We start from the raw sequence: 25429 nt of genomic DNA on the forward strand, positions 1-25429 counted from the left end.
CTGTCAAAACGGAGGGAATGCAGACTCGTCCACGCCTAACAGAACTGGAGCTCTGCTTAAACCGAACATAAGCCTTAGCCTACAGATAGGAGAATGTGTCTAGAGCAGAACAATATCTGCAGTGCCATACAGAAGGCAACCTCCATGTAATAGCTGCCATACAGACATCAGTATGCAAAACTCCCATGACAGACTTGGTATGGGCAGAGTGTATTCTGGTGCAGTGATACGAAATGTTAAGCATTATGCCGAGTGTGTACTAAACACATCTCTCCACCACCCATCTAACACCATCACTACCACGATGGCCGCAGCACCCATCCTGTGGGAACGCTTTTCTGCTGTAGGAACTAGGACACTTGTAGATGGAACAACGAAAAGAAAAAAAACCCCAGATAAATCCACGAGAACCACGTGCTTTGGGGGATAAGATTCATCTTCCAATAGAGAGAGTCCAGGAATACAGCCAGAGCTACAACAATGTTTAAGTCCTCAGCCGGCCCCGCCAAAGCTCAGATTTATGTTCCATAGAGAATAAGAGGCAAAACTTGAAGTTCAGAGTTTACCGACACAACCCTTTCAACTTAACAGAGCTTGAGAAAATCTGAAAAGAAGAACAGGCAAAAGGAGGGGGGGAAAAATCCCCAAAACCCAGATGAACAATGCTGATACAGGCATACTGCAGTGCACTTAAAAAAAAAAAATTAAAAAAAAAAAAAAAAAAAAGAAAGAAAAAGCTTTAAACGCTGCCAAAGGCACTTTCACCAGCAACTATTTCAGTGGGTGGATATTAAAGTAAGTAATGTGTTCACATTTTTCATACTACTTTTGATACACAGTAAAAACACTGTTGTGCTTTTAACTTAAGTATGGTGTATGAATGAAGAGACACAAATCATTTCAATGCTTGAATAACGTTGGCAGAGAATGCAAAATTCATAACTGTTCTATAGGAGTGAACACTTTCTGATGGTCCTACAGTTCCCTATCTTTTCATAACCTCACAACAGGACAACTATGTCAGTTGGCCTTTCTGACAGTAGTTATTTAAACCCAGTTGACTTCCTACAGCATCCACTCCTCAGCAGGCATGAATGCTTACTTGATCTTGGCATTTAAATCCATGATATCAGAAAACCTCAGATCTTGTCTCTATAATGCAGTTTTTTTTCTTGCAGCTTCAACAAACAATCTTTGACAAACAGTGGGTCAGAGGGTTGTTGGGGGAACAATACTAAAACCAAGGAAGTTGATGTGTGTGGAGAAATAGACTCTCTCACACACACAAACACACACACACACACACACACACACACGTGCGCGCACACACGCACATCTGGGTTCCAGACTGAACTCTAGCAAACATTCCTTCACATCAAGTGAAATTCCTCAGTTGCTTTTAAATGGACTATGATTTGGAACCCGCTTATGGAGTGAAATTGTTTTCAAAACACAATCACACCCACTCTGGGAAGGCAATAAAACTATATTTATAAATTAAAAAAAAATTCTCCTCCAAATGGCTGTTTGAAAATTTCCCTAGTACATTATTGCTGACAATCCTTAAAAAAAAGAAAAGAAAAAAAAAGAAAAGAAAAAGAAGACATTCTCAATAAAACAATGCTCAACTGCATTATTGAATAAAACAGTTGGATTAAAAAAAAAACAAAACATGGTAATAATACGGAAACAAATACATGAAAAGCAAACTTAATTACCTCCTCCCTCCCCTACTCCAAAACAAACTAACACAGAGCGACAGACACCTCAAATGCTCAGATGAGGCTAGTGCTCTTGTCTGATCTACATTCATTTTGACACAGGCAGTTCGTGAAGATCACCTTTATCTCGTGTCATTCTCTTTCATGCATAAAACGAGGCTCCCACTTAAAACCATCTGTCTCATCAACCATTCAGCTATACGACCAGTCACATGCAAACAGCTAGGATCCAATCAGTCACATCACATCCACGAAGAACTCTCCGTTGGCCGTGCTGCAGGAGCGACGTGAGCCCGTGAGTTCGGGGGGCATGGTTCCCAGGCGACGGCCGGAGGGGGAACCGGGGGCAGGGTGCTGCCTCAGACTGTGGGAATGGGAGCGAGAATGAGAACGGGAGCTCCGCATGCTGCATTCGCTAGGGGGCGCCACTGAGCGTTCGCTGGGGGCTCTGTCTGGATGGAACTCGTAATCCAGCATGCTCTCAGTCCCTCCGGATCTGAAGTCCCCAGTCAGCCCTTTTCCATCTGTCCTGCTCCAGCTGCAGTTAGAGCCACTGCTCCCTGAGGTACCACACACAAAGACAGACAGACATTCTTACAGCTGAGAAATATGATGCAAATATATGGTATGTGTTAACTGAATGAGTTCAGAGAGCAGCTTGCACATGTAATGCAAGAGTGAAGTAACGTCTAGAAACTATCTATGTGTTAATTCACTAGAAATTCTGTACTGAAGTGAATGTAAATGAGATTCAAGAGTGAATAATACAACCACATGAAAACACACGCACAGTGTGAGAAAGAGAGACAGAGAAAGAGAGAGAGAGAGAGAGAGAGGGGGGGGGGGGGGGGGGGGGGAGTGAGTGAGTCACTACCTTCACTATGTGGACTTCCAGCACTACCTCCTGCGGCTTCACTGCAGCCATGTAGGCCCTCTGATGGAGGGATTGAGGGTGGAGGAGGAGGGTACTGGTAGGGGAATGCAGGAGGCCAGGGAGCCTCTGTGTGGTGGAGCAGAGGGGCCAGCGTATCCTGGTCTGAAGCCCCACTCGATCCATCATGATCATGCAGAGACAGAAGGGCCATGTCTGAAACAGAACGCACAGCTCCAGTTCAAACACTGAGTCCATATGACAAATGCTACAGAGAGGCAATCCAGGAGCAGACAAGACATGACAGTAAAACAATGGTATGTAGAGACAGCAGACATACCAGACATGTTTTCACTAAATTAACACACACTAGAGTGGATTGTGTGTGTAAGGAGGCCATGTAACACTGGCAGACTTGTTCTATTTTTTGGCAGTTGGTTAATCTCAAGAAAAATGCTTCATATTGAAGTGTTTTTGCTTTAAATATATAAAAGAGGAAGAAGGAGAAGAGGAGAAAGCGATAGAAGGATACTCACTTCCAGACAGGTCACCAAAGATGTAATAGCACTGCTCGGAGAAGGTGATCTTATTGACTGTGTGACGGATGAAGCCAGCCTTTAGCAGGTTACTGGCGTACTTCCGCGCTTCCCGCCGGTCGGAAAATCCCTCAACATGATGGAAGAGCCAGTCCACCACATCCGAGCCTGACCACAGATTACACACACACACACACACACACACACACACACACACACACACACACATACACAAAGAGCTTAAGACAACTCCTCTAAACCTTTAAATTCCAACCCAAACAATTATTTGCCATTTGCCTATGACACGCACGCACACACACACACGCGCACACACAAACACCAAAGGGGCAAATCGATTGGGCTTACCTATGAAAGCATTGGCTATAGTGATTTTGAGCCACATCCTGTCTCGAACCTCCAATCCTGAGTCAGGACAGGCCATTGCCTTAGCAACTGTTGCCATGTCACTGTGGACGGACAGGTGGAAATCATCGAAACCTGAGGAGAAGAGAGGGAAAAGTCAGTCCACTGCTAGAGAAATCACAGCCTTACAGGGATATGAAATAATGATGAGTCATGTGAGTGCACACAAGGAGCACTCATGGAAGCAAGGGAAGGGGTGGGTCTTATCAAGGGTGCTAGAGCAAGAAGATGAAGCCTTGTAGCTGAGGTACAGAGTAGAGGCGGAGTCCTAGGAGGGGAGGTAGAGAGAAGGGTGGAGCTCTTGCAGATGAGGCAAAGAAGGGGTAGAGCCCTTGTAGGGAAAGTGGGCGGTGGGGGTGGGGGTTGGAGGTCTGATGCATGACTCAGGGCATCTTACGCTCTGTCTCAGGAATGGAGCTGGTGATTGAGGAGCTGGTGGAGGTGACGGTGCTGATGGAGGGGCTCATCCCGTAGGCAGGGTAGACCCCGGTCATGGCCGCAGTGTGCGATACCCACGCAGCAGGGTCAATGGGTCGTATCGGCTCGCCTAAAACAAAACACAATTTTACAGCGTTTTACTGCAACCAGGTCATCAGCACATTCATCACAAAGTAAAATTCAGAGGTACAAGGTCATTTGTATTCTCTTTACTTATTTTATGTATGCATGTGTGTGTGTGTGTGTGTGTGTGTGTGTGTTTGCGCGCATGCGTGCGTGTGTGTGTGAGAACAGGGATAGGTAAAAACTCACTCCTGGGCAAGGCAAAACAGCTGTTTGGATTTGGATCCCAGCACTTTGCCACAGTCAGCGAGACAGGCCTGCAATCACAAGAGTTTGTTCGAGAGCTTCCTTTGCACATTGAATGTTTGTGTTACGATAGGAGCCTTGGCAGACACACTACTGAAAGCAAGAGGCTTGTTACTGCTAACCAGAAGCTGGAAACTATTCCTCCCACTGATGTCGAAACACAGCAATATATTATTCGGTGGACTATTGTTTTGAAAGGCGTTTAAAAAAAAGCTGCACACGCAAGTCTGCCTCGCACATGCAAAAACGATTTGCAGCCCAGTAAACGAGCGTGTGTCAGTGTTATGCTCACCCTGGCTTGTGCACGATATCCCTCAGTACGCGAACCGCGTCGTCGTTACACATGTTCTCAAAGTTTATGTCATTAACCTGTCAGAAGACACAAAGAATATGAGTGATGCCACCTGTTGCCAATTGTCACATTCTCTGGTGTTGTCCCAGTTTGTTTGTCCCTCCCCTTTTCGGTGTCCACATAAAACCATTGGATGTGCTAAACTGCTTTTTCGACTTAACCTGCAGCAGCATGTCCCCAGGCTCTATCCGTCCGTCAGCGGCCACAGCACCACCCTTCATGATGGAGCCAATGTAGATTCCTCCATCACCTCTCTCGTTACTCTGGCCCACAATACTGATGCCCAGGAAGTTATACTTCTCTAAAGAACGGAAAAACAGAAAGGAAGACAAAGTACAGAGAGTCAGTCCTGAAAAACCCTAAAACTTTCTTGCATATCCGTGAAATCCAGAATCCAGAGACAGAGACTGTTTTCACGTTACATTAGATTTTACACACGGACAAACAGGTGGAAATGTTCACGCAGAGAAGATCCCAATTCACTCACCCATGTTTAAAGTGACTGTAATTATGTTCAGAGACATGGTGGAATCTGTGATGCTGCTGAAAGATGAGGACTAGGGGAAGAGAGAGAGAGAGAGAGAGAGAAAAAACAACAACTCAGTTACTATGTTTCCTTTTGTCCATGTTGACCTGCATATTGGCATGACTGATGATACCAGAGTTAACTTATTTCTCGCGTCTCACCCTCTCCATGTGCGTTGCCCTGGTCTTCCGTCGCCGACGGCGATGTCGTCTCATCAAACGCGAGGAGCCGCTCTGCTCAGTCACACTGCTGAAGCTAAGGGACAGAGAGACAGCACAGATATGAGTTCAAGAGATTCATTTGTCACATGCATAATTGTACATGTACAACAGCAGTGAGATGACATTGCGACAACTCCGATAATTGTGCAAATAGCAAACAAAGCTATATATCAGTATAAAAATTAAATCAAGGAAAAAAAAAAAATATATATATATATTATATATATATATATATATATATATATATATATATATATATATATATATATATATATATATATATATATATTAGGGCTGCTACCTAATAGTTGACCAAACCGTCGATGAGTCTTAGTTGGCCAAGTTTTCATTGGTTGGTTAGTCGCAGCAAAAAAAGCAAACAAACAAACGAACAAACAAACAAAAAACCTCAAACTCCATTCGGGAGCTGCTGGACCTTGTCGTTACAAACTTATCAGACCATGTTGGGCAGGAAATCATCCAAAGCGTGGGACAATTTCAAAAGTGTAAAGGACGGCCCCAGGAAGGTGACATGCGGACTTTGCAGGTAAAGATTCGCCTACCCTCTGTCGACCTCAAACATGACTTATCATTTAAAACATGTAAGTAGCGTCATATTATTATTCCATTATGCTAAATAATTAATGGTCTAACTGTGTAGCGGCCTGGGAGAACCTGTCGGATGTTGCTGCCACTCAGACACTTCGATCCCTTTACCATGGTGTACAAATTTCAAAAAACCAACGGGATGCTGTCCATTTTTAAGCATTTGTGTACATTAGGTAGTTACGAAAGTGGGCTGGCCAGCTGCTCGCTAACGGAACTTAACGTTCTGCCATCCAGCCAGCCAGGCCAGGAGCTGGCTTGCTAGAGCTTTCCCACACAATTAACATTCACAAGTTGCAAAGCTAAGGCTATACGCAGCTACATAAATATAATGTCATATGCGTTATTAGGCCTATCCAAGTGTTCGTGGGGACTGGGGAAGCTAAACTAACCTGCTTACTGCATGTTTAACTTCATGTGCAATTCTCTCTATAAGCGCATCCACTATACTGTGAAAAGGACCCCCCAGCCTCAATTTCATCTTTGCAGCCGACACTGACTCAGAAAACACTAGTTATGAGACCCCACACCCCTTTCCGAGAAAAGGAAGAGATATATTATGGACAGAATGGGGGATTTCATTGCACTTGACATGACACCAGTCAACATCGGCAGCGGTGAAGGTTTCAAAGGGTCAAAGTCCTCGAGCCAGGATATGGCATTCCCAAACGTGACACCGTAGTGCACATCATAACAAGCCAAGTACAACACGGCTAAAGAATTAGTTTTGAAGAAAATTAAAAGTTGTACAGCAGTCAGCGTCACAACATACATATGAACCTCTAACCAGATGGAGGGTTACATGACAGTCACTGCACACTTTATTTCCAAAGACTGGTGACTACATTAATTCATGTAGAAAACAAAAGTGTTGGAGGTGAGCCGCACAGCTGCCGACACAGCAGTGCAACTCGGTGAAGTGATGGAGGAATTTTAGATTGCTGTAGAGAAGAGGGTCTCAGCTGTACACGACAATGCCACTAATATGGTGTTGTGCACTGAGCTACTGTCTGATAACCCATCCTGGGGTAACATCCAGGGAGTTTGTTGTGTGGGGCACACTTTGCAGTTGTGCATAAATGTGGCTCTGAAACAAGACCTGATTTGCCGTACCATTGCTGCTGCTCAAGAAAAGTGTCAAGGCTACAGCAGCTCTTACTGAGAAACAAAAGAGAAAGTGGCTGAACACAAACTCATCCAAGATGTCTTGACATGATGGAACTCCACATACTTCATGCTGGAGCGCCTCCTGGAACAGAGGTGGCCGGGTATTGCTGTCCTTTCAGACCCTGGTACCACCCAACGGTCCGACCGAGATCTAGATCTGACAACTGCCCATTGAGGGGCAGCAGAGGACATCGTCTTGGTGCTGATGTCTATGATCACCAAGCTGCTCTCACAGGATGCAAATGCATCTCTGTTTGCCACACTGCCCATGCTAATAAATATGAAGAGACGCCACATGACGACAGCACGACTGCGAAAGCACTAAAAAAAAAAAAAAAAAACAAAGAAATTGACAAGAGATGTGAGTTCACAGGGTGTTTCGAGACCAGCATATATATATATCCAAGCTTCCGTCCTAAACCCATGTTTTAAGAGTTTGTCATTCCTCGATGCAGAGAAATGGGACAGGGCATACTTGATGGTTTTGGATCTGGCTGAGAGTTTATCTCCAGCGGAAGCTGCTCCGAAAGAGGATCATGACTGCAGTACAGAGGAAAGTGAGCCCGCACCAAAGAAGAAAAGGGAAAACCAGCAGAAGATATCCATGCTGATGGCTACTGATGAAGAGCAGCAGACAGAGGGAGAGAACAATGAAATTAAGATATACTTGGAGGACCTAACAAATTGATTTGGGGCTACTGACATAAGGCTGATTTATACTTCTGCGTAGGCTCTACGCGGAGCCTATGCTGTAACCTACGTGAGTGGCCTACACCGTTGTGAGCATTTATACTTCTGTGTTGGTGTGTCTGCATCTCTCTGTAATGAAACCTTCAAAACCCTAGTTTGTGGTGGGACTTCTATGCCACTGTGTTGATTTCCTCATGCATTACAAACGATGGAGTAATGCTAAATAAAAAGTCCGAATTCAGTCCTTGCACAACAATATCTGTAAAAGAAGCTTTGCGTTCAAAAGCAGGACTAGTTTCTAAACTTTGGGGGACAAACAAATGGAGCTCTCAAAATAACGAGCGCTCAGTTCGCCATTTTGCCGAAAGTTTCAATTGAAACTGAAACTGAGCGGATCATGTTGGAGTTGGAGCTAATAAACAGTTACTTCTACTGAAGTTACTGCAACACAGACAAGAGAGAAGACATCGGAGGAGATGGTGTGTACAAACATTGAACCGGCTGAACAGAAGGAGGGTGATGCTACCAAGCGGACCAATCACAGTTGTGGTCTGCTTCAATGCGCGTCGCAGTGAGGCATAGTTACATTTCTAGGGAGGTGCGCGTCAGGCTACAGCGTAGGCTACAGCGTAGAGTACGCGGCTACGCAGAGCCTACGCCATACCTACGGCGTAGATTCGACGCAGAATTATAAATTGGGGTATAGTGGGGAAAAAAAATGAGGAATGCTATCCTAGGCTTGCCAGAGCGGCTAAGCGTGTGCACTCCATTCCTTCCATGTCCATGCCATTGGAGTGCTTCTTCTAAAACGCCGGCTGAATGTGCTTAATGATCTTGTTTACACCAGACCTGCACCGCCTGGTGTAGATGTCGTGGTGGCAGGGCAGTGCTGTCCTCATGGTGCCCTCAGTCATCTGAGGTGATACAAGCACTGCCTTGCCTTCTTCACTAGGGTAGTGATGTGTGTAGTCCATGTCAGGTCCTAAGAGATGTAAACTCCAAGGTACCTGTGGCTGCTCGCTTTCTCCAAAGGGATCCCATAGATCCTGAGTGGTGTGTAGTGGGTCCTCTGCTTCTCCCTCCCGAAGTCTATCTCCTTGGTCTTGGAGACATTCAGGTCCAAGTTGCTGTCCTTAAACCATAGTGAGAGCACCTCCACCTCGTCCAGATAGGCTGTCTCGCTGTTGTTGGAGATCAGGCCTACCACCGTGTCATCCACGAATTTCACAATGATGTTGGAGCTGTGTGTGGCTATGTAATCATAGGTGTAAAGGGAGTACAGCAGAGGACTCAGGACGCAGCTTTGGGGGTCCAGGTGTTGAGGGTTCACGTGCTGGAGGTGCAGGTTCCAATTTTCACCACCTGTGGTCCGTCAGTCAGGGAGCTCTGGACCCAGGAGCAGAGTGAGGAGCTCAACCCTAGTTCTCTGAGCTTGGTGACCAGTCTGAGGGGGACTATAGTGTTAAATGCCGAGCTGAAATCAATGAGCAGCAGGCGCACATAATTCCCCTTACCGATGTCCAGATGGGAGAGCGTGGAATGGAGGACGTGGGAGATGGCATCATCAGTACTCCTACTGGGGCGATAGCTGAACTGAAGGGGGTCTAAAGTGCTGGACAGAGATGAGTAGATGAAGTCTTTGATGAGTCTCTCGAAGCACTTCATTACCACAGAGGTCAGAGCTACAGGGCGGTAGTCATTTAAGCAGGCTGGATTGGTCTTCTTGGGCACAGGGATAATGGTGGATGTTTTGGAGCATGTAGGGACGACAGAATGGGCCAGGGTTTGAAAATAGAGGTAAACACCAGGGCTAGCGGGTCAGCACATGATTTTAGCACCCACCCAGGGATGCCATCTGAGCTGGCTGCATTCCTGCTGTTCACTCATCTCAGACCTCTCCTCACGTCGTGCTCTGAGACAGAGAGTCGGCTGTCCTTACCGATCAGGTCGCACACTTCAGTTGTGCTAGCACTAGCTGCAGTGCTAACAGTGTTAGCACTCGTGCTGCTGGTCTCGAAGTGTGAATAGAAGATGTTTAAATGTTCCACCTGTGAGGAGTCCATGTCAGCCGAGGTGTACGTTCGTCCTCTTTAGTCCGACATGTCTCCAGAGCTGAGCCCTTTGTTGTAGGGAGTAGTGCTGCTTTCAGAACCTTGCAGATTGTTTTATCAACCGACAGTTTCTGGTTAGGAAAGACCAGTCACCATGGGAATGATATCGTCCATCAGCTTGGATATGAAGCACATCACCACTTCCGTAAACACACTGATGTCATCAGAGCTCTTCCACAACACGTCCCAGTCCACGTCACTCAGTGCTTCCTACAGTGTGACCTCTGATTGCGCAAACCAGCGTCTGACCTCCCTCGATACTGGGGCTTCCTGCCTTAGCTTTTATTTATATGCTGGAATGATGAAGATGCCGGCGTGGTGAGCCTTACAAAAAGCCGGGAGAGAAGTGGCTTTGCAACCGTTTTTGAACGGGTTATAACAGTGATCCAATGTATTTCCATCCCTGGTTGAACATGTGGCGTGTTGGTAAAAGTTTGGCATAACCTGTGTGAGGTTTGCCTTATTAAAATTACCAGCCAGTGACCATCATCACTGTCTACCGGTCTGGCCTAACACAACTCCTCACATATAACAGCTCTCTCTGTGAGGATGTCAGTGTAGTGGTTACAAGCAAAGTATTTATGGTCAGTGTTACACATGGTTTCTAAAAGAGATTGTCTGGTCTAAACAACACTCTCCGTGCTGCTTTCTGGGTATGCTGACAACAGTTTTATTAAGAGGTACTGTGAGCTGGGAGAATGTGGGAACATTTATAATGATATGAGTAAAGCACAGGGATTCTTAAGGTCATCATGATAAAGACGACTTCTATTGATTACCTTTAATCACTGAGGCACAAGTCAGTCCATGTATGAGACTGCTAACAGGAAAAGAGTATGAATGTTAGTTTAATTAAATTACCGGCTGGTGGAACCATCATCATCAGAGTCGAAACAGCTGCTGGACTCCAGCTCACTGCTCATGAGGGAGGAGCGACTGTCGTAGCAGTCGTAGCCAACCGGTTCCACCCCTCGGCCCACCCGCGAGTAGCCATTCGTCCTACCACCTGCAGGGGGAGACAAAATACTAAGGGGTAAGAGAGAGAGCGCACCATCCAGAAGGTTCTTCTACAGCATATTAGTTTTGTTATGTACATGATGTGTATGCAGTACTCCTATGGGAGAATCTGCAGGGTGTGGGGGCTTTTGCACCAGCTCTAGACCAACACACCTGTTTCAGCTAATCAATGTCTTGGAGAATTAAGGAGCAGAAACATGGGGTAAATGGGATTAAGGACACAGTGTGTAAATCCAGCAGGAGAAATGACTGCTTCTGATTTAAAATATTGCTCTGAGAAAGTTTATCACAATGATTTTAGTATTAAACACAAGTGAAATCCATTACGATCACAAAAGGATCGAACTTGTCTCCTTTTCTTTAATGATACTCTGCTATCTACAACAACTACCCATTCAAACCCAACTTTTACTTTCCCCCTTGGCCCCATCATAACTGAAAGGACTTCACTGGCTTAAATGATACAGCAAAACTCCAGCCGAGATAACCGGGGTCGACACAGGACCATTAACACTAATCCCCATTTAGTCCTTTCAGATCTAAGGGTTCCAAAAGAGAGGGGCCAGCAATGGGTCTGCCACAGGATTAACTGTACAATAACCCCAGACCCTTTACCTTAAACTCTACACATACAAACACAACTGTTCTATAATATTAACATTCAAAGGTCTATTAAAAGCGTGTCAGGAAGATATGATATTAAACAAAGATAAAAACTGAAAAAGAATGCTGCCAACACACCGAGGTCAATATGGGGAGAGAGAGACAGGGAGGCGTGGGGGGGGGAGAAGACAAACCAGCATGGTCATGTGAGTGTTTCCGGCGTGATCTGTCCCGTTCTCTCCTGAATGAAACCACAGAGTCTACCTCAGACTCATTGTCACTGCGGCCGCCTGCAGCCTTGGCACTGTGGGAATGACACACACCAGAATTACTCTTCTTCATTCTCTCAACACAGCCAATACTACCAGTTAGAAAAATCAGTGTTTTCACTATGAGATTTATTAAGGCCAAAGAAGAATGAACACACACTGGGAACCATTTGGAATAAATGTGGAGGTCTTGATACTGACTGGAAGGAGGGAGGTCTAGAGTCTCCAATGCCCTGTGTCCTCTCCAGAGATGGCGGATGATCAGAATGACTCCCAGCCGCTGACCCTCCATCTGAGTGGCATCCATCTGCTGACACCAGCTAAGAGCACACATACGCCCGCAACATATCATACAGAGCACAATTTAATATATCACTCAGTACCTTCACTACTCTGCCTAAATGAAAAAGCATCTAGAAAGAGATTAACCCAATCAATTGAAACCCAGGCAGAAATTCAAATACCTAGTGGAAAGCCATGCATACTAACTGAACACAGATTATGGGTGAAAGACAGCCATTCAAAGTTCCTAGAACAAAGCAAATCAACAAGAACAGAAAAGATGATCAGACATAGACTAGGCTTTGATTATATCTCAGTTTATTTTGTTATTTTTAGTCCTCCCACTACTCTCCAAAAGAGCCCCCAACAGCAGACTAGTCCTTGCTGTCATGCTCCTGTCTTAAGCCTTCATTTCATTTTTATGCAAGTGGAGACTGAGGTGTTCTTAGAGTCCTGTGTAACTTGTTAGATTAATCTAATCTACATGAGTCAGGTGGAGCTGCGCAGGGCATTTGTGGGTTTTCACAAAGGAACACAAAGAAGTGTTAGCAAGACAAAGAAATTTACATACACACAGACACGCACATACACAAAATACCAGCAAACCCCCCCCCCCCCCGATCCTTCAGCACAAGTGCTATTATCCGTGGCTGTAATGAATGCCAAAAGGCCAAAATTAATAAATCCCAAGGCACACTGAATTCCATAATTATTATGCAACAAGGGTCTAGACAGCATGCTGGCGTGGCAAGTGTGTGTGTGTGTACTCCAATTCTCACCCAGGATATTACACGGCCATTGTAACAGGGCAGTTTGGCATTGTCATCAGTAATTTCCTCCTTGACCACTCTGAAAAGGAAACATTAAAGAGAAACAGAGGTGTGTGTGAGATGATAAGACCTAACCTAAAAACCTTGTTTGTTTTTTTTTTTGTTTTTTTGTGCGTTTCGTTTTGTTGTTGTTGTTGTTTGTTTTTGCCTTTTTACCACCATAAAGCAAAGTAGTAAAATGGCTAAAACAAATCTTTTTGGTTGGCTTTCTCCCATTCACTATTTCCTGGTGTATAAATTAGAATAAATACATAAGATAATGTAATTAGAATGAAAGATAGATGGGGGAGGGGCCCATATGCTCTGAAGCACATCCATCAAATAAGAATGCGTGCACACACATGCACACTAGGATACACAAAAGAGGAGAGGACAGGACAAGAAAATAAGGCAAAGTAGGTCACTGATAAAAGGAAAAGTTTTGTCAAAAGGAGTAGAGTTCTAAGAACACAACCTGAGTCAGTGGACACTCTCAAACGTTTCTCACACTAGTCAAATTTCACTCTACGAAGGTGCCAGCTACTAATGTAAACGTGCCGAAATATTGTGTCTGACCGTCGCTCAACAAATCCAACGCTCAAAGATGAGGGATGTCTCTCATCGAAGTATGATCACTGCCAAAGTCTTAGTTTGATATCTCTTGTGTGGAATGTAGGAGTCATCCAGATGGTTTGAGCGACCGAAGACACAGACTACTATCTTAGAGGTTTTGACTCCAGCACTTGACTGATTCTAGAACACGATCCACGTTGAGTTGGGCATGGATAACGGGGCCACAAATAAATTTCCGCTAACTTGTTTAAGGCTTTATGATTCATCCATTAAGTGGTAAGAGAGACCGACGTAGTTTTTAATTAACTACTGCGGGATCGGGAGGTTCAAACTCAAACGTATTTCACATGGGAAGCACTGGTCGTAAACCTGCCAGTGCTCCGCGATCAGGGCATTCCAGAGAGACTGATTGCAGTTGTTCCAAGTCAACATTCCTGTCCACTGTTAATGCAACAGACAGAGACAAGACACGGAGCCCCCGCAGGGTGAGACTACCAGCAACACGAGAGCATGGTATGTCAAACTGCTGCAAAAAAAAAAAAAAAAAAAACTGAGGAAAACTCAACACATACCACTTGTATCAATATTTCTGCAACTTATAATGAAGTATATGCTCTTTAAATCCGAATGCACTTCAAGTTGGGGAAACGATATCCGCACCAGGCTCCATAAACAGCATTCCATGCACCCACCCCCCACCAAAAAAATAATTACAAGTAACACATTCCAAAGTGCAACTTATACACTTTAAAGTCTGATTTACACACTTGAAAATACGCAATGCACGGACAACTATCCTCGTCCCACCCTGTATTTTATCGATACTGCTAAAAGACCATGTCTTTTTTAGCAAAAATGGGTGATGATGGGCACACTGAACACTGAATCAGATAACTGCACAAGCTTGCTCATTCGTGTCGAATCTTGGAACGCGGATAGACGTCTTCATCAAACTCCTTTGGGACGATTCATGGAACATAAGGCGCTACATCTGCGCAGGCGCTGATCACAAAGAACGCATTCAAAGGACTGTGAACAGTAGATTTGAATAAAATATGTACTCGAGAGGCGCATTCTTATTTTGACCTTGCCATCAGAAGTTTTACCAAAGATTAATGTCAAAAAGTGCACGCGAGAAGCCCACTCGCTTGGTTGGCACAATCTACTAGCGGATTGTACCAAAAACACAATGTATTGCTTTCTGTGCGGCCAAATACGCGTAAAATTATCGGCCAGTTCTAGAAATTCCTCACCGATAATTTTTTTGACTTTCTGAAGTGGCTTTGAACAATTTCTATTCTGATTCACGAAGAGACATCCAATCATACCCCACCTTGAAGGCTAGCATCAGGGACGCCAAAAGCCATATTTGAGGGTAGCCCAATTTTAAAATGGATGCCGTTGGCAAAATCTGGTAAGTCAGAGCCCCAAATCACCCCAGATGAACTCTAAGTTCTGAAGAGTTCTGTCCGAATTCTCAGATGCTGGTTCCCTACAAAAATCTGAGACTACTTTATATACTAGGTGATACTAGGCTGGAAAAGAGGATGACGAGAAAAGTAACGTTATAGAACAGGAATACGATCAAAACGAACAGAGTTAAAAGCAACTGTTTTGAACAGTTAACCAAAATACTGGAGAATAGTTCAAACTGGGCTCACCCAAAGTCATCGTCCATAGACTTAAAGAAAAACTTGTAGTTTGGCTTCTTAAGAGCATTTTTGAGATCCAACAGGGTGACCCTTTCAGCAGGGATGGGCAGTTTGACCAGGTAAGGAGTTTCTTGGTCGTCGAGGTGGTAAATAACTTTTGTCTCCCCCATTGCAGTCCGCCGGGGAGAGACAGTCGTTGGTCATCCAGCTCTGGGTTTCCCTGGATTCCCCCCTGAAACCGGCTCCGTGCTGTCGTCCTTCGTTAACTATCCCTCTTTTTTTCTTTCTTTCGTTGCGTTCGAGACCGGAGTTCCCAGTAGTCGTTACACCAAAGGATTTACCTATGCCAGTTCACTTCTACTAGGAAACGTCTTCCTTATTATCTCTCCGTCTAATTTTTTTCATGAAAATAGGGTAAATGTACAAATCCTGGCAGAAAATAGTTACAAAAGACAGAAACTGTGATTCCCAGTCAGCTTGCCTGCTCTTTTCACACAAGGCTTTGTATTTTACTCACACAGGGTCGGACCTTCATTGTATGCCCTCTAGAGGAGAGGAATGGAACTACTAGATAAGCTACATTATAACAGGGAAGGCTCACAGCGACCTCTAATGTAACACATACGAGCTCAAATTGATATATGACCAACATCAAAATGTTTAACATGTAATAAAAATGTTTCATCGTCATCTATGACAGTAAAGTTTCACAGGTAACAAGGTGACAACATGACTAGTAGAATTGTGCACTAATCTGGCAGCTATATTTCTGCATTGACTATTTCAGCACTTAATTATCGCAAATAGTCATGAGCTAAAACATTTTTAGAAGCCAAATCTCACACGACAAAAACATCAGTCCACTTTACACATTTTTGGCAATGACTACTTCACAGCCAATCGTTTGCTTTACAACTTAACTCTTCATTACTTGCTTGCTTTTTATTTGCAGTTCAAGCCTTCTGGTGTATAGAGTCATTTACAAAGTCTGATTACATTCAGCAGAAAATAGAGCACGCATCACTCCCAACAACAAACTCATCAGCAAGTTCACTTTCTTGAGGAATACATAATTTGTGTGCAGTAAAATTGGTATCCAGAATTTTACCTTTTAAAATAGTTCACAATGTTTGTGGTCCAGTGATTGACATCCAACTAAACTACAGGCATAGGTTCTTATGACATAAGATTTTAACACCATTGAGGTAAATGGGCAATAGCTGTAAATAACAACAAGAGGCATTTTGAGAGCACAATGTATTCAGTTTATTAGCAGCAAAGAATCCACCACTTGTGAAAATTCACCACCTGCAAGATAAAAAAAAGAAATGATTAAGTATCAAATATAAACACACCAGGCATGTGAAGCACATACTGGCCTATGATTTGTTCTTGCCATGAACTTTAATCAATAGCATGACTGTGAAAGCCATTTTCAGTCACTGCAAGTGATAATGTATGCCTTTTTTGACACCAAATTCATTTAAAAACATAATGAACAGGCAACACAAAGGCAAAATCCATTTCAGGTTTTTTTTGGGTGGGGGCACTAAATATATATATATATATGAATTGTACTTACAGCTACTTCCAAGTTCGTTTGAGGTACCCCACTGAAACGAATTAAAATTACAAAGGAGAAAAAAAAAACCCAGACAACAACAACTCACCTTATACCCACAGCTGCTTTGGCACATGAGTTCTTGCTCAACTAAGCTGCAAACTGCCAAAATAGGTGTCCAACCATTTTGAGAAGAACATTACCAAGTCTCCAGAACAATCACAATCCTGCAAACAGACAGGGGTGTTTATAAAAGGAAGAGGGACAGAATGCTATTTCAAACATCCTTTTTTTTTTTAACAAAACATGACCCGCCTGCCTTTATTCACAAAAGATCAGCCAAAGGTCAGTCATAGCATTCAGCTCAGCACTCTACCTCAGTCGTGTCCTTGATATAGGCTTTGTGAAGAATCTACGGGGAAGAGACTTCAAAAAAAACCGTCTCAAGTGTTGATGTATGCCTTTGTTGACACCACATCCATCTACCAAATAATGAATGGGCAACACATAAAGGCAACCGTGTGTTTTAATCCTCTACGCTGCAACAGATGCTTCTTCTTCTTCAAGTATAACAATGGACTTCTATGACACACACATGGTCTGATGTAATCAAGAAAGTGGAGCGTATTTACACACCTGTGGGCCTCGTGGACATGGATTAAATGCAGGGCCTGGAGATGGGAGATTTTTTCCAAAAGTTTCATCACTGAACGACTCCAAAGCGTTCTATTTCACCAGGCCACATTTCCCCTTCCAAAATAGAGCATCCAATCCATCTGGTGCCTACATTTAGAGAGAAGACTCCAATCAATTTCGCATCATGAATTTGGCGGGGACATAGTTAATATAGTTCCTCTCACTGATTTTTTTTTTCCGTTTTTGTTTTAACTTGGAAGTTACTGACTCTTTACACCAGGCTGTTATGTAGCATCAAGCCCGTCTTCTACATTAGCTAGACTGTTATTTCTGTATATAGTTCTAACTTTAAGACATAGAGGTAAACTTGGATGGAACGACTGTTCGTGTCGTGTCGTTATTAGAGATACCACCGAGAGATTATCTCAGAATGAGCGACAAAACAAGAAATTCTTTGCGCCTTTTTTGACACCACATTCATTTAGCGGCAAATGAACGGGCAACACATAAAGGCAACTCATCAGCTTTAATCAATGCACAGCTGTAATCCATCAATTTCTGACAATTTGGTCTGCTTAGAGTGAGTATGACTACCAGAAGTCTGGCAGGAACTGGCGTTAAACTGGACTTACCCGTGGAAAGTGACGAACATACATACAGTAGGTTTTTGTCGACATACTTAGAATTCAAGATCGTATTGTTCTACTCATCTGTACGGTATCGTAACTTGTAACTACTGAACAAGACTGAAATTTCACAAATGCCACTATTACTGATAGAGACTACTTTGCTCGTGCCGTCCCCACGTGGAAACTTTAGACTCGCAAAACGGGGTGCATGCTGGGAAATACGCAATTGCTGTAAAGGTCTGCGGGTGGCTCTGCAGCGCCTGACTGCAACACTGCAGTTACTGTAAAACCTGTCGATTTTGCAAAGTGCAGCAAAATTAGAAACAAATGTAGCCAACTGGCTGAATAGAACTAGTAACAACCTTACCCCTCCCAAAAAATTATTCGTGAAAATATTCAAGTTAAGCATGGACATATACTACCATTTCAACACTGCCTACTGCCAACACTTTCTATGATAAGCTAGTAAAACAACAAAATACACGTATGCCTCACTATGTACAACTTTGCTTAATATAACTGTCATTTTTTCCAATTAATTCCTCATTAATGTAAAATTTAAAAACCTAATAACCACAAGCACTCATAATAATTACTAGGCTCTGATGTGACTTTTCATAATAGACTTTCATAATAACCTCATTCATTCAAACCACAAATTTATATAAAATGTGCATTTTATTTATAACCAGCTGTTAAACTTCTTTGTGCGTGACCATTATACAAATATCTCCCATTCCACTAATGCCTTCACAACAATGTGCTCAGTGAACTGAGTGAAGCCATGACAAATTATTGACACAGAAATCCACATAATCAGGCCAAGTGGTGAATAAACAGACGAACATATGGAGGAAACCCAAACATAAACATCTATCCCTTTACACTACTCCAAAACGCTCTGATGACAAGTTCCCTTGAAAGGGAACAGCAGAAGTCAGGAGTGGGTTAGAGATCAGTGGTGATGACCGGCGTGACACCGTGAATGAGCAGTGTAGGCCCCAGGTTTCGGGTCAGCAGGTCCAACTGATGGAGGTAGGCAGAGTATCGGCGGGTGTCAGCCGGAGGTCGAGGGAGATAGAGGAAGCGCACGGCAGGAGGTGGGTCTCCATGTTCCCGAATCAGCAAATTCACGGCACACAGGTATTCATCTGACAGCAGGGTGGTGTTGCTGGGGAAGTTCTGTGCTAGCTCAGGTTCTTGATCTTTCTCCATCCTTTCTTCCTCATGCCTCTCTCTACCAATGGCAGCTTGCCTTTGGCCATGCAAGGCCACCACCGTGTCCCAAGGTACCGTGAAAACATCGGCAGTCATGCGAAGCTCCTTCAGCATACGTCGCAGCTTGTCCTCCTCTTCCTCACGCAAACAGCAACCTGCCTCCACGCACAGGAAGAGGCGGAGTCTTGCCTGACGCCAAGCCCGGGACATGTGTAAGACGCAGGCTAGCTGCAGCAGGTAGAGCGAGCAAGTGTCCACGTAGCCACAGCTGTCAGGCCGCAGCAGATTCAGAGGCCACACATCAACGAAGAGTCCCATTTGGCCACGCCCACTTCTGCTAAGCACTTCCGCACGCTCAAAATCGGCAAAGTGCCGCGCCAGTGCCACACTTTTTAACATCTTTACCGTGTCAGCAATTACAGATACATACTCTTCAACCAAAAGGTCTTTAGCAGAGTCTTTATCTCCCACTCCATTACCCCGCAACGTGGGGAAGTGAAAGACACAACGCTTGGATTCTTTAGTCGGGCTTAACGGAGAAAGAGGGCTTACACACGAGGGAAATTTCTTATCCTGTAGTTTGTCTTGAGGACAGCTGTCGTCATAGAAACCCAGAACAAGGACATTTGGTCTCATTCCGCCTGTTGCAATAGCAGAAGAGCGTGAAGAGAGTTAACCAGAAAATTAAACCAGCCAAAAAAAAAAAAAAAGAAGGGATTGTGAGCTGGAATTCAAATGCAAGCCTAAGAGGAGAACTACCGAGGCCAGAGATGAAGAGAAGGTGCTGCACTCCATGTCGGACAGAGTCGGCAAGGGTGAGATTAACAAAGGCCTTGATGTTGAGGACGTCCACCAGAGTCAGCCAAGAGTCATAGTGGGACTGTACTGGGTCTGAGGGCATTGCATCTTACACAAACATAAATAAACATACAAGTAAACAGAACTAGTAACACATTCTCTTACTGAAAATTTTAAGCAATTGAGGACCTAAAACAAGGACTTAAACCTTCGGCTAATCTTCAGTCACTGTCTTTGTAGTTATACGATAACGCTGCACTCTGCCCTCATTCATCCACTCTCACAGATTATATTTTCATACCCAGTTCTCCCAATTTGACATGGCCCAGCACAAAGAGACCACTCTTTTTCATGTCGTTAATAAAGGTGATGAGGCCCGTACTGCCACGAGGATTGGCAACCATTAGCAGCACCTGTGGCCTCCAGAACTTCACATGGTCTTTCCTCACATCCAGCATCAGCAGGTATTTACGGACCTGGTAAAGTTGTAATGAGAGAATAAGTCACAACAGCAGAGCTTGCCAAATGTAACGCTATGTTTACAGAGTGTGATTTGTATTTGATTATGACTCTTTGTTTTTGGAATTTCTGTAAATTTATCCTAATTCTGTAAATTTTTCTTCCAAATTTGGAAAGCCTGGTTACCCATGAACTCTTTTAAGTCTCCTCTTGACATGGCAGCCACCCCATTCTAAGAGAGTGGGCCTAACACATACTTCTTCAAATGAGTAAAGCCAGCCACTGAGGAACATTTTCCCCATTCTTCCTCCCCAAACTCACTTTTAACAGCATGTCTTTTTTTCCCCCTAAAAGCATCTCTTTCTAAGATCATATCTTAACCTACATCAACATTTACCATAACACAGTTAATCATGAAAAACAAAATACGAGAAAATCCAAGAAAGTTCAAAAATCTGTGGAAAACAGAAATAGTCTTAGGTATTAATGCAGTTAAATATATGCTTACCTGGTGGAAGATGAGAGCCTGGGTGATGTAGCCCCAACTACTGCTGGGACCCAGGTGGTGGATGAGCATAAGCAGTAGCATCATGAAGACAACACTGATGGAGGCATAAATGGCATTGATCAGGAAGATCATCACCAAGCATCCCACAATGCCAAGTGCACAGGTATGCCAGGTGAAGTACCGGAAAGTAGGCCTGTGTGAGACAATAAATAAATAAATAAATAAAATTAAAAGAAAATGATTACATAGTTTGAAAAAGAACGGAATAACCGGAGGTATTACCTGAAGTTTGGAGCTGATGCCCACTCAAGGGCCAAACAAGCCAGGTCTACAGCAGCATACACCAGAAGGAAGAAAATGGTAACAATACTGGCAATGGTGTTGAGCTTCCCAGAGAACAACACCAACTGCAAAAAATAAAAAATAAAACAAAAAACACAGATTCACCCAAGAAAAGCACAGACATCTGTCATCTAAAAAAAATTCAACTTTGTGGTTAATATTATTCATTATTGTAGAAATCCATTTGCTCACCTAATGAACACTGAATTAATCTCTGGATGCTTTTACAACAGGAGCTACAGCATTTCAGTTCTGTTCATTTCTTTTATTCCCTTAAATCACATCACTCTCTTCTGATTTAATGTTCCTCTCATTAACTCCCTCACCTGCACCAATGACCATGCGATGAGCACAGAGACCCAAGGGTTTCCCCCTCTTGAGGTTCGCCTTGCTGGTGAGAGAACACCACCTGCCAGGATCAAATATACTTCACTTTCCTGCATTAAAATAACTTCTAAAGCTCTCAACCATTTTACTTTTAGGGTAAGACTGAAAGTAGTAATATGAAAGGCTCTTACCAAATAAGTTGTCTTTAGCTATGGCAAAGAGAATCCGAGATGCTCCAATTAGGTTGCTCATGGCTGCTGAGAGGGTAGAAGCATAGATCCCTGTGGTTACAATTGGACTCCATATATTGATGTCCCTCATAAAACTGTAGTCCCTCTGCAGGAGAAGACTAAGTGAAAGAAAAATGAAGAGAAAGCGAGCAAGGGTTAAAAAGATTTATTATAGCACATCACGCAAAGGATACTCAGCCTGTGTGGCAGATTTGCATTCTGTGGCAGAACGAACTTTATGTGGGAATGTGGTTGTATGTAAAAATACTGAGGCAAGGGTGTGTTCACCAAAGTAAATATGACAGTATATACATAAATACAGTTACTGCAGCATATCGAGTGTAGGTCTGTATGAGTGTGTTTCTGACCGGTCACAGGAACAGGACACCAGCAGTGCAAGGAGGTTGTAGGTGACGAAAGTGAAGACAACTGCTGTTAGGGTTCCCCGAGGGATGGAGTAACTGGGGTTTATCAGATCTCCTTCAAGATAGCAAACAAAAGAGAGTACACATGGAGTCGTCAAAAAATGGAGACATTCAAGAAATTCACATTTATGTGAAGTTCTAAGAGTAAATACTTCTAATGAAAGACAGATTGATAGTGATGGCCCAGTGCCAACTGTCGATTTGGCCATTAGCTCACCTGACATGTTGGAGCCAGCCATGATGCCTGTGCATCCATTGAACATGACAGCAAAAACTTTGGCAAAGGTCATGACAGAACCTGTCGTGTAGTCCACTGTGTAATCCGCTGGCCCAGAGAAGGTAAAAACTCAACTGCTCAGTATGGTTTTCTTAGTCATTATATATATACACACACACACACACACACACACACATATATATATATAAAAAATATATACACAAATGTTAATTTCCAATGAACTAAAAGCACTAAAAGAGCCCGATTAATTTGTGTGCACAGTTTTGCACAGGAAATCAAAGATGTCCATCTGTGTGGCTCTGGCTAGCACAACCCATTCCATTAATAAATTTGAGGTCAAGAAAAGTTTCTTCTGGGTCTTAGTTTAGAGTAATTTGAAAAGTGAATATGTAAATAAAATAAAATAAAAAAACAGAACATTCCATTAGTGGTGGGAGCACACAGCAGATTTTCTTCCCACACAGTTGCTGATTCCAACAGGCAACTTAAGTTGAAAATTTGTACATCAACACCACATGGTGTTTTGACTGATATGAGTGAATGAGTCAAGACTTATGACTCATGTAGGCATGCATCCCAACTATGTTGGTTGCTTTCAACATGTGCCGAGTTCATAAGGGCTCTAATTTGATGACAAACTTTACCTTGTTTATTTATATCTTAATGTCAGTTAAACATATTTTGGTCTTAAAACTACTTAAAGTCAATTGAATATTAACATTCGTATCTCTGAAACAAAAACAGAAACACACCTAGAGAATTTCCAGCGGCGTAACATTGAAACTCACCCCACAGATTGGCTATTAATGTCTCCAGTTTCAGACCAGTGAAGTTGGCAGAGAGAGGTTTACTGCGATTGGCTGACATTCCTGGCAAAGACACCGCTCTGGGCCCGACAGCAAAGAAACTCACAAAAATTGTGGCCAAAACCACCATGACAATGAGGAAGATGAGGAATGTGGCTTTGGCATAGATATGAGCACCCACCAAACAAACAAGCAGGCACAACATCAAAATGCCAGTGGCATACAGTAAAGACCACCAGTATCCGACAGGCAATACATGACAGGTATTACCCATACCTGTTCCAGCTCCTGTGGATGTACATAGATAACTTTATACAAACCAAAGTTCAACTTTAAACAAGCCTCTGAGTATATGAGAGAACATATATTGTATGAACTTGAACATGATGTATATTAATGTGTATTCAGATTTCTGAACTCCAGAGTACCTTCATCTATGCCAAAGGTGGCAATAATGGCTTCGACCAGGCCAAGGACATAGAGAGCACAACCACAGACATTGGCAAAGAAAAACATAATCCCTATGCTGCCACCAAACTCTGGCCCCAGGGCCCGACTGATCATGTCTGGACATTAGGGTTAAGTCATCTGGAGACATGGTTTTGGTGCCTGCCCAAGCCTTTCTCCAACTTTGATCGACAGAAGTGGCAGAGCACATTCTCAAGAAAAAACAAAAAAAAACAAAGAATGCAAAGGATACAGTAGGCACCTCCAGCATCCAATGCCCCATTGGTGGAGATGGCACAGACGGACAGCACAGTCATGCTAATTATAAGATATGCCACCAAGAACATAACAATTGACTGGTAGAGCCCAGCATAGCCAACAACAAAACCTGTAGACAGACAGAGGCACACAAAAAACAACTCAAAAGGCATGATATTTCTGATCGGCTCAAAGTAGGCCTGTTACAAAGAAAAACAGATACTCGGAATAGTTAGGTCATGGCATTTTCACATGTACACTCATATACTCACACATACATATACGTCGCCTACACCTCACTCAGAATACGCACCAATACGAAGGAATACAACGACGCTGAACATAGACAATAGTGTCGGAATGACCACGCCGAAAAAAGTTGAAAGCTTTCTCGGTTGTTCTGAGGCTCTTCGCTGCGACGTGGCTTGAGCCTTTTTCACCGTTAACCCGGCAGGCCCTGGTGCATGCTCTGAGTCATGAGTGCCGCTGAGCAGCCGGTAGTGCAACAAAGGAGTTTTTTCAGTCATGACACCAGGAACACAGCAATATGGGCTAATAAGTTTTGTCTGTTGTTGTTTTTCGTGAACAAGTCGTTATTCAGTTAAAGCAGTCGTTTTCAAGTATGCAATATGCTGCCATTTGCATGCCTACTACATAAGAAGTGTAATGGTAGTGTTTGACAGTGAACAATCGAGCCAACACGATGTCAGACACCATCATATAACAAGTGTCCACAGCCTCGCCATTACCGTGTGAAAAGCTAGTTTCCCACCTTAAATTGTAAGAGTTTTATGGTTGGCCAACTTGTAAATTCAGATGTACCATCTAACCAATGAAATTCAAAGCTGTATCATCAGTGACGGCTAATTAATTAGCTTATGGGACAGCACGCAACACTATTAATTCATTGTTTCAATTACAGTGATAAAGCCTCATGAATGTCTGATTGCTATAGCAACTATAGTTTAGAAGAGCCGAACGGTGCATTACTAATTTTATGTAAATAACCTGACTCAGTGAATATAAGACAGCGCAGGGAAACTGTGGCGATATATTCAACAAAACAATAACTTCGATGTCTTCTGTAAAATATGAAGTGTGTGTTATGTATTTCTCATTAAATAAAAAGAAAACATTTTTTTTGAAAGTGTATGTAGTCTACTGGAAGACACCCTGTAGAACTAAAACTACATAGTCATATGTCTCACTAACAAATGCTTCCTATTGGATTCTTCACCTAATTGTCTTATTGAGTTTGAAACAGTATTTCCAGCATTATCTTATGACAGAATAATAATGTGTTCACACAAG

At 43.3% G+C, this 25429-nt stretch overlaps 2 protein-coding genes and 3 non-coding genes across 5 annotated transcripts; all 5 read right to left on the reverse strand.

The window, feature by feature from the left end:
- Positions 1–1958: 1958 nt before the first annotated feature.
- dvl3a (dishevelled segment polarity protein 3a) lies at positions 1959–15406 on the reverse strand. Its single transcript, XM_030774492.1, has 15 exons — positions 15246–15406; positions 12982–13051; positions 12122–12240; positions 11846–11955; positions 10893–11037; positions 5398–5491; positions 5198–5267; positions 4872–5011; positions 4651–4727; positions 4302–4369; positions 3949–4098; positions 3495–3626; positions 3129–3296; positions 2596–2808; positions 1959–2281 (listed from the first exon to the last, which is right to left on the reverse strand). Exons 1-15 carry the CDS (start codon positions 15404–15406, stop codon positions 1959–1961), a joined length of 2040 nt encoding a protein of 679 aa, XP_030630352.1.
- Positions 15407–16620: 1214 nt separating this feature from the next.
- On the reverse strand, positions 16621–16752 carry LOC115813455 (small nucleolar RNA SNORA13). The gene has a single exon (XR_004025321.1). It is a non-coding gene; the product is annotated as a small nucleolar RNA SNORA13 (small nucleolar RNA).
- A 426-nt stretch (positions 16753–17178) lies between these two features.
- LOC115813453 (small nucleolar RNA SNORA13) lies at positions 17179–17313 on the reverse strand. Its single transcript, XR_004025319.1, has one exon. It is a non-coding gene; the product is annotated as a small nucleolar RNA SNORA13 (small nucleolar RNA).
- Positions 17314–17811: 498 nt separating this feature from the next.
- Positions 17812–17948, reverse strand: LOC115813456 (small nucleolar RNA SNORA13). The gene has a single exon (XR_004025322.1). It is a non-coding gene; the product is annotated as a small nucleolar RNA SNORA13 (small nucleolar RNA).
- Positions 17949–19010: 1062 nt separating this feature from the next.
- LOC115812017 (solute carrier family 12 member 9-like) lies at positions 19011–24645 on the reverse strand. Its single transcript, XM_030774490.1, has 13 exons — positions 24432–24645; positions 24114–24248; positions 23842–23979; positions 23396–23698; positions 22587–22694; positions 22313–22424; positions 21906–22063; positions 21714–21796; positions 21328–21452; positions 21046–21238; positions 20380–20554; positions 20040–20186; positions 19011–19921 (listed from the first exon to the last, which is right to left on the reverse strand). Exons 1-13 carry the CDS (start codon positions 24643–24645, stop codon positions 19011–19013), a joined length of 2802 nt encoding a protein of 933 aa, XP_030630350.1.
- Between the last annotated feature and the right edge of the window lie 784 nt (positions 24646–25429).

Source organism: Chanos chanos, chromosome 5 (genome assembly GCF_902362185.1).
Source record: "Chanos chanos chromosome 5, fChaCha1.1, whole genome shotgun sequence".
NCBI lineage: Eukaryota > Metazoa > Chordata > Actinopteri > Gonorynchiformes > Chanidae > Chanos > Chanos chanos.

Bases quoted from the DNA above. Each gene is read 5' to 3' on its own strand.
- dvl3a (XM_030774492.1), bottom strand. From the start codon at position 15,406: ATGGGGGAGACAAAAGTTATTTACCACCTCGACGACCAAGAAACTCCT. The intron at 4,370-4,650 runs GTGAGCATAACA...TTGTGATTGCAG, and splicing joins GATATCGTGCACAAGCCAGG to GCCTGTCTCGCTGACTGTGG. The intron at 2,282-2,595 runs GTAGTGACTCAC...GTGGTACCTCAG, and splicing joins TGGAAGTCCACATAGTGAAG to GGAGCAGTGGCTCTAACTGC.
- LOC115812017 (XM_030774490.1), bottom strand. From the start codon at position 24,645: ATGACTGAAAAAACTCCTTTGTTGCACTACCGGCTGCTCAGCGGCACT. The intron at 21,797-21,905 runs GTAAGAGCCTTT...TGATCCTGGCAG, and splicing joins AGCTAAAGACAACTTATTTG to GTGGTGTTCTCTCACCAGCA. The intron at 20,187-20,379 runs GTATGAAAATAT...TGTTTGTGTAAG, and splicing joins TGTCAAATTGGGAGAACTGG to ATGCAATGCCCTCAGACCCA.